The sequence below is a fragment of the Solanum verrucosum genome, unplaced genomic scaffold (genome assembly GCF_900185275.1).
Source record: "Solanum verrucosum unplaced genomic scaffold, falcon-dt-bn FXZP01000031.1, whole genome shotgun sequence".
NCBI lineage: Eukaryota > Viridiplantae > Streptophyta > Magnoliopsida > Solanales > Solanaceae > Solanum > Solanum verrucosum.
In genome coordinates this window covers 3,053,926-3,062,856 of record NW_026020194.1, presented here as the reverse complement: position 1 = coordinate 3,062,856, position 8,931 = coordinate 3,053,926, and the positions used below count along the sequence as shown (strand labels likewise).

General features: G+C 34.9%; 1 protein-coding gene across 1 annotated transcript; it reads right to left on the bottom strand.

The window, feature by feature from the left end:
• Window positions 1–338: 338 nt before the first annotated feature.
• LOC125829492 (probable mitochondrial adenine nucleotide transporter BTL3) lies at window positions 339–7,295 on the bottom strand. The gene is made up of 4 exons (XM_049508706.1): window positions 6,853–7,295; window positions 3,350–3,653; window positions 1,433–1,897; window positions 339–449 (listed from the first exon to the last, which is right to left on the bottom strand). Exons 1-4 carry the CDS (start codon window positions 7,293–7,295, stop codon window positions 381–383), a joined length of 1,281 nt encoding a protein of 426 aa, XP_049364663.1. The 3' UTR covers window positions 339–380.
• Between the last annotated feature and the right edge of the window lie 1,636 nt (window positions 7,296–8,931).

Below are 8,931 nucleotides of genomic sequence, written 5' to 3'. Positions count from 1 at the left end.
ATGAAGAAGGGTGAAAAGTGGTGTTTGCAACAAAAGTAAGACAGTTAAAAATCAAAGAGAAAATGAAAAAAAAGGAAGACATTTTCCATAACATGTACAGACTACAGATACTTTTAATCAGCAAGCTAATTGAAGCCAACAAACAATTCATCTTGTATCAATTTTTGATGAAGAAAGGTGACAAAGCTCTGCACTAAAGGGAGAGCTCCAGAACTAGGAAACATTCTCTACAACTTCTCCTATATAACATGTATTATTACCTACCCTTGTTCAGACAATCGTAAAATAGGACCAGAAATTCTCCTTATGGGTAAAATTGCATACCACTGTCCACGTGGATGTCTCACCAGGAATGACCTTGAGGAATCCCAATCTCATGTTTATTCCACTTTCAAAACTATTTTCATAAATTCGTACACGAAATAGCTTATTGCAGCTGATGGTAAAACCTGAAGAATACAAATTTAAAGAGGGCATGTCAATATCGAGTTCCATATCTTATTAGTGAGTCAAATAACAGAACAAAGAGGCTTGTGCAATAAAAGAGGGTAAAGAAGCTAGGCCACAAAGTTGTATGCACAGTGTTACCAGATGTAAAGAATCAGACAGATAGTAGGCACACACGTATTCTATGTTTCTCAGACTATTCAAAAATACACTGTGTCAGATCCTCCAAATAGTGCATTTAGAGGATTTGACATGGGTTCGTCCAAATTTTTGGAGTTCGAGCAACATATAACTAGTATTTGATACAAAAGACAATAGAGAACGGGCATTAGAATCTAAAGGCAATTTTATAATAGCTCAATGTTTTTTTTTTGTTGATAATCAAGAAATCCTCATGAACCAATGACACAAGGTTCGAAACTCTGGATAACAAACACCCCATCACCCCTTCTCCCATTCTCCACTAAAACACTAGACTTTTGTCTGTGGCAAGGTTTGAACTTGTGACATAGCCCAACTCACAAGTCACACGTTGTGCTCTTACCACTAAACCAAACCCACGGGTAAAAAAATTTAACATTTAAAGTGATACAAGTTCCAATTTCCAATTCTTTATATCTAACTTCCCTCCTGGAAGAGAGCCCTGACAGCCAGAACAACTGGTTACCAGGCAATCATGCAATTAGACCTTGAGGTATTGCAAGCAGACGTAGTTGTTGAAATCCCAATAAAGTGAATGTACACTAGCATGGTAGTCGCTTGATAAATTTATCTAAACTTTTAACAAATCTACCTACCTAGTTAATGGTACAATGAATTCGGATACATCATATCACAGGATGTGTATGCTCATTTTCCACAACAGAAAAATTGTTGTACTTTATTAACTAATCTTCAAGGGCTGTTACAGAGAGACAGTTCTGAGTTCTAAATACCTTTCCTGTATGAAGGGAACTACAGTCAAGAAAATGCTTCGTTAACTTACCTGTAATAAGCTGGGAGTCAATCCAGTATAGAGCGCAGGGATACCACCTTGCTCAACGATCTTTAGGGTAGTTGCCAATGTACTCATCTTAGTGGCCCGGACCTGCAATTGAAGCTGTCTCCTCACAACTTCAAAAGGATATGTAGCAGCTTCTGCACAAGCACCAGCAATTGCCCCATATACCAAAGTTCTAACTGTGCCCAACTCCAGTTGATCCAGGGCATTCAGGTCTTCACCTTGTTTCATATTTTCTAGTCTTTTCCTCCCTTCAGGTGAATGCAAATACGCTGATTTTAATATATCATAAACTCCATAGAAAACTGCACCTGAAGGTGCCATGCTCATGATCGAGGGTACTAGGCCCTTGTAAAGAGAGAAAAACCCCTCCGTCTGAATCATATGCCGGGATGTACCAATTAAGCCGCCCAAGGCTTCTCCCCCAGGTGCAACCATTACTGTCCTAATCTGAAAGATTGACATTTTCCAGGAAGAAAGATGAGAAACATTTTATGATCATTAAGAAAATGGTAAAGCTTGAAATATTTTGTCAATGTATGAAAAGGAAAAGCAAAAAACTGCACGAATCAGTAAGAAAAACAAAAAGTACACTACAGACTTGAAAAAAAGACAAAGGTAGAAGAACATTTACAGAAAATGAAATGACTGAATTATCCTATTCCTTAAGAATGTTGTACAGTAATTCAATCAATTGATTTAATATTTCTATCAGGAATTGAACCATATTTTGCACTTCACACAAATAATTATAAGAAAATGATTCAGCCAATCATGCATAGCATTGAAATTAGGTAGAGCTTTTAATCACATTTTCTAACTTCATTACTTACCATATCTCATCCAAATCAATGATGTATCTGAAGCTTCAGTGAGCATCAAAATCAACTTGAATTGTTCCTGATGTCATCCCAAGTCAATTATCTAGAATAATTTCCTGGGCTTGGAAAATAAAATTTAATCTAGTTTTTTTTCCCTTCTAATATCATAGACATGACTCGTCTAACTAAATGAGTGCATCAAATTCAGAATAGTTGGGACAGCTCAGCTGGTGGAACAGGAAACCAATATTCCTTGTCTCAGCAGCTTAAACTACTATCATATCAACAATAATAGAAGATCGTTATGTTAACAACAAGCTCAAGTAAGTTCCAAGCATAAATTATCGACAATTTTCAACTCAAGAATAGGCTAACAATCAAAACCAATACGTGGTTCATTTCAACATAGTTACACATATAATAAGCTATGTCTAGCAAACTTTTCCAGGGCTTGGAAAATAGCATTTAATCTAGTTTGTTTTCCCTTTTAATATGATAGACATGACTCGTCTTACTAAATCAGTGCATCAAATTCAGAATGGTTGGGACAGCTCAGCTGGTGGAGCAGGAAACCAATATCCCTTGTCTCAGCAGCTTAAACTACTATCATATCAACAATAATAGAAGATCGTTATGTTAACAACAAGCTCAAGTAAGTTCCAAGCATAAATTGTCGACTAGGCTAACCATCAAAACCAATACGTGGTTCATTCTAACCAGATGGTGCCGCTTGAAGAAATTAAGTGTCAACCTAAGCATTCCCGATAATGTTGTTTATCTTGGAAGTACTAATGCTAAATTAAAGAGGGTTTATACATTTAAAAGTAGTAGAACAATCATCCAAAGTCTTGAATCTAAGCTATCCAAGAGCTAGTTGCACCCCTGGGGCATACATATAACAAGGATAGCAGAAGTAAGTTTTCTCTGTAGTGTCAACTTGATAGCTTCCACTTATACCTGTCCATTCCCTTTCCTAGCATTATCATACAAAGATATGTAACCAACTTAGCCAAGAACTGACATACTTACTGCAAGGGATCAAGAAAACAAAACAGAAAACCCTGAAGTATCTATCACTCACAGTGTCCATAGGTATGCAGAGCACAGTAGCTGTAATTCCTGCAGCTGCACCAGCAACAAACCTTTCAATATTAGTTGCCTCCTCATTACCAGTTATTTTGAGCAGATGATCTCTGTATTTTTCATAAGAGTAGAAGTGGATAGCCTTAAATGGAGCTGTTCGTAGAATATTCACAAAATTCCCCTTCCAAAATCCCTTGATCCCTTGAGTAACTGCAATTGTCTTGATGAGCTCAAAAAGATTCTTTTGTTCACCACGAACTATATATTCCAGCTTTAGTCTCTCCAGTGGGGCAACAAAAGTTCTGAAACAATGGCAGTTCAGCTACTAATACATAGACTAAGGCCAAAAAATAAATGAAGAACAAAGAAATTGCAGATCACATATACGGTTCCATTTCAATGCTACAAGAGTAACAAAGTTCCAACATAAGAAATATTAGGATTTTTATATTGTTTTAGTCAGTGGAACAACCCAGAACTCACGAGCAGCATTTGATGTGTAAAAGATATTCTCATCCCAAAATACATAAAAATTGTTCTGGATCAGGCATGGACATGTAAAGATCCCTTTTCAACAACGGGGTAGAACAACCATGCCTAACTAGAATTGGAAGATGCAGACCTCGATTTCAACTTCTGTGGTTAAATTCTACTTAGAAATAGGTGATAATCTTATTCTCCATAATAGACTAATAACAGATGATACTTTTAATTTAAACCTTCCTAATCTGGGGCACTTGGTGCTTCTAAGCAGGATAGATTTCTTACTTTCTGTATGAACCATTGACATACAACAAAATGATTTCCTCAAAGGAAAAAAAGAAAAAGAAAAAAAGAGTCAAACTATAAGAGAGAATAAGTATCCTTTTCTTGATGCAAAATAGACACGACACTGGAGAAGCCACCAGTATTAACCATGGAAAAGGGTCCCACATATTCATGTATAGCGAAGGGTTAGCCCATTATCAAATCAATTTTAGTTTGCCACTTCTCACACTGCTATTGTTTACTACTAGTTAATGCTCCTACATGAGGTAACATTGCCTCTCATACCAAATGTATTACTCAGCAAAGAAAACATTCAACTAGTATTTTCATACCTATGCATAAACATTCCTCAACCATGTCGAACAACTTCAAAATTTCAGAATCTTACATCTATACTTTTTTCATCTTAAATCAAGTGCCTTGATATCCCAATAATATAGAGCAAACTACTGAGTGTGTATTTCATGGTATAATTTTTTTTTTTGGCAACCAATGTGACTATTACCATTAACAAAAACACCACATACAGAATAGTCTCATCCAACCCTCACCACCCTTACTAATGAAGGAGTAGTAAAGGCTGGCTTCAACAAAATAACAAACTAATTACATAACTTTTGCCAAAAACTTCTACATCTATTTGCTTTCTTTGTATACTTATACATCTCTATCCTCTCCACAATTTCACGGATGATTGTACTCACTATCTCTGTATGTTGTATCTGTACTTTCTTAAACTGTTTCCAATTTCTTGCTTTCCATATGTGATATACCATTGCTCCGAAAACAGCAGCTATCACTTGTTTTTTAAACCTCCTCCAATGTTTCAATTTGATCAGCTCCAGTGTAGTCTTCAAATCTCTTGCCGGTACTGAAATTTTTGACCATTGTACTAATGCATCTCTCACTTTGACAGCATACTCACATTCCACAAACAAGTGACTGTTTGTCTCTAACACTGCAGCTTGACACAAGCAACATTTCATGTCATCTACCTGAATGTTCATACTCAACAGTCCGTCCTTTGTAAGCAATTTATTTTGCATTGCTTGCCACATAATAAACCTGTCTTGGTAGTGATACAGAGTTCCACACTAATTCTGCTACCTCCAGCTTTGCTTGGTTCCCTATCAGATCAATATAACCACTTGTAATGGAGTATTGCCTATTCACAGTAAGGTTGAATTTTCCTCGCATATAGTGCTTCATTTTGTGCTTCAGAGAGTTTATTTTCCTCCAGTACCAACTACTATCTACTCGTGCTTTATGGTCCCAAAATGTCTCTGATTTGATGTAGATCCCATGTACCCATTTTACCCACAGTGACTCTTTATTCACAGCCAGTTGCCATATTAATTTGCCTACAGCAGCCACATTCCAATTCCCACATACCTTTGATGTTCAAACCACCTTGCCTCTTAGGAAAACACAACTTTTCCCAAGATACCAATGATATTTTCCTTTTTCCTTCACTGCCACCCCACATCATTCTCTACATTTCGTATCGACCTCCTTAACAAACAGATCAATATAGCCACTTGTAATGGAGTATTGCCCATTCACAGTAAGGTTGAATTTTCCTTGCGTATACCAGTGCTTCAGAGAGTTTATTTTCCTCCAGTACCAACTACTATCTACTGGTGCTTTATGGTCCCAAAATGTCTCTGATTTGATGTAGATCCCATGGTATAAATATTACTCACTTTGTTTCAATTTGTTTGTCTTAGTTTGACTTGGCATTGAGTTTTAAGAAAGTAAGAAGACTTTTGAAACTAGTGGTATTAAACATATGTATAATGTACAAAAATGTCTTTAATTTTCTAGTCTTAAACATGCCATGTGGCATGTTGAAATTAAAAAGTTTCCAAATTAGGAACGAGATTTTCTTTTAGCAAACTAAAAAGGAAATTAAGACAACCAAATTGAAACAGAGGGAGTAGCTATACGTCATTCCAACTCAAATGACACAAAATCGCCATCACTAAACCAAAGCAAGTTGAACCTATTGGTCCAAACTCCTAAGCATCCGACCTTTCGTCCTGATTTTGAATCAAGAAAGACGGGATCTAAAGGCACACAATTCTATGAATACTTAAAAATACATTTCTCTGTATAGAGGAGAATGGACATAGAGGATGCAAAAGGCTGACCCCCAATGAATTCGGGATTGAGGTCTAGTTGGTTGATTAGATGATACTAGCTTTTTTTGTGCCTTGAAACTGTACATTACCACAAAAAGACATTTAAAATTGTTCCATTGACAAACAAGAGCAACAGTTTTTTGGGGAAATCCACTATTTCCAGTTTCGAAATTCAATTGATAAAGGGCTTGCACTCCATGCGCCTCTACCCTTCTGCACTGACATACCATACTTGGTTCACCAGCGAGGATTCTAACCCGGTGAATGTGGGCATACTGTACATCCAGCACGATGTCTCCTTTGCCATAACCCTAAGGACAACAACAATACTACCCCTTTGTTGCAATTTGTTTGACCGGTTTCCTTTTAAATCTACTTAGGAAAAGAATGTCACTTCAATATTTAATAACTCTTTACCCAACATCATATTCCTATATATCATATTTAACAACACAAGATTCAAATGACATTTTGGTATATTACACACTTCGTTAGTTATTTGTGCCGAATCAAACTAATTCAAGCAAATCGAAACATAGGGGAGTAAGATTTTATGGAATGCATAAGAATGAAAAAGAACATTCCTCTTTACCTTGACACCATGGCAGCAACAGCTCCAGACCAAAGATGCTTAGTAGTATTCAATGCACCTCCAGCTCCAGCTCCACCATGCAGCTTCCCTTTCTTTACTTTTTCAACTTCCTTACACACATCACTCTCCGCCACAGCAGCTTCCCCATTCTGCTCCAAAATCTCATTAGAATCTGAAAGTGTCACCGACAAAAACCGTCCCCTTCCTCTCCGGCTACTCCTCCGTGCACGTAACATACACTTGGAAGGAAAACAATTTTCCATAGAAATTAACGAAACGAAGGATTCTCTGGCCGAATCCTCGAGGAGTAATCCTCCATTGTTACCATCAAAACCAATCGAATTCAGACACAAATCACTACTTCTCAAACTCAAACACCGAACCCCATTTGATTTTGACTCTGATTGAATCAAACCCTTCAAACGAATCTCTAAATCACCCATTTTTATTCAAAAAAATATCAAAAATTCACTGATTAATGCTTCATTTTTTGTGGAGTGAACTGCAATTTTCTCACCGAGTTATGTAGAAGAAAATGGGATTTGAAAGAGAAGAGAAAATGTAATAAATATAAAGAATGGTTTGCTTCCATCGCCGCGCGCATTTTTCTTCGCTCTCTTTCCATGCTGTGTGGTTTTCGGGCCTTTTTTTCATTTTCATGTAATGTGTACTTTGGTGTCACGTGGTTCAAATATTATTCTTTGTCTTAATCCGTTTAAAATTTTATGAACTAGATCGAAAATATTCCATAGACAATAATGTTTAGAAGTATATTTATCGTATGTAGTTATATTTAGATAATTACCATATTATAAGATTTAAAAAAAAATGACTTATGATGTATCAGTTCATGACGTGATTATATTTGTGATACAAATGAGTGAAAAAATTAAAAATTTCGATAAATTCTTTTAAAAAACAAAACACGTAAAACATGAGAGAAAATAATGCAATCCCCATAATTATGCTCGTGTGTATCTTCAATTCAAAATAGAACATGCAATTGAATATTGTCTTCTTCTTTTTTTCAAGAGAAATTCAAACACTGATCGACATGAATTTTTTTTTTATAAAAAATAGTCGAACTCTACATCTGACAATACATTGATATATATAAATTATTTGATTGATTCAACTTGGCAGGAAATTTGAGAATTCTAATTATACGTATTAGAATTTGATTACTCTAGTATTTTAATACTTCATTTGCAATGTCATATATTCAGAATGCCAAATATTATGGTATTGATTTTGTTATTATGAGCCGTGGAATATTGAGAATGTTTTATCGATTACATTGTAAATGATATCATTATCAAAAATTAGGTTTTATATGAATACCTTGTTATTGCAATAATTATGAAGCAATTAGAAATCAAGAATACTTGTAAAAGTATACAAAAACAAATACACCATGGAAGATAATTCTAGAATTAAGAAAGAAATGTAATGATATGATCATGACATTGTACGTTAAGTAGAAGAAACAAAATATGTGCTTATGTATCCTAATTCGTTTATTAGAATGCACAAGTTCCCTCAAAATGAGTTCATGTATATATTTTATATTGCTAATAGTATTTATTTGAAGTTTCAATTACTGTAGATTCATCGTAATTATATATGACATACATCCAAAATCAACACATAAGAAAACATTTTTCAATGGGCATATTATGACGGTGAAGGTAAAAAAATCCAATATATACCACTAAAAATGAAAAGTAATACACAAATATATATACTCGAAAATGTAATTTTCACAACTTTTTTGATAAAACTTTTCACAACTTTAGAAAACTTTTTTTATGAAATGTTAATAATCGACAAGATGAAATATTCTTGTATTACGGTATGTTTATATTATGTTTTCAATTTATATATTGATAAAGTTGGATTACTGTTAATCTATATTTGAGTATTTCAAATACAATATATAGTCAAACCTCTTTATAATGATAATATTTTATCTGTTATGAAATAAAATAATAAAATAAAAAGAAGAAAGGTAGAGACATGAGCAGTAGTAGAAAGAAGTGGAGTAATTTTCCTTTTCTATGTCATCTTCTTATTGTTGTG

What these genes read in the sequence shown, in the direction of transcription:
- LOC125829492 (XM_049508706.1), bottom strand. Translation starts at nt 7,295, where the DNA reads ATGGGTGATTTAGAGATTCGTTTGAAGGGTTTGATTCAATCAGAGTCA. An exon ending in TCTGCATACCTATGGACACT is followed by an intron (nt 1,898 to 3,349) that starts GTGAGTGATAGA and finishes TCAATCTTTCAG; the next exon opens with ATTAGGACAGTAATGGTTGC. An exon ending in TGACTCCCAGCTTATTACAG is followed by an intron (nt 450 to 1,432) that starts GTAAGTTAACGA and finishes TGTATTCTTCAG; the next exon opens with GTTTTACCATCAGCTGCAAT.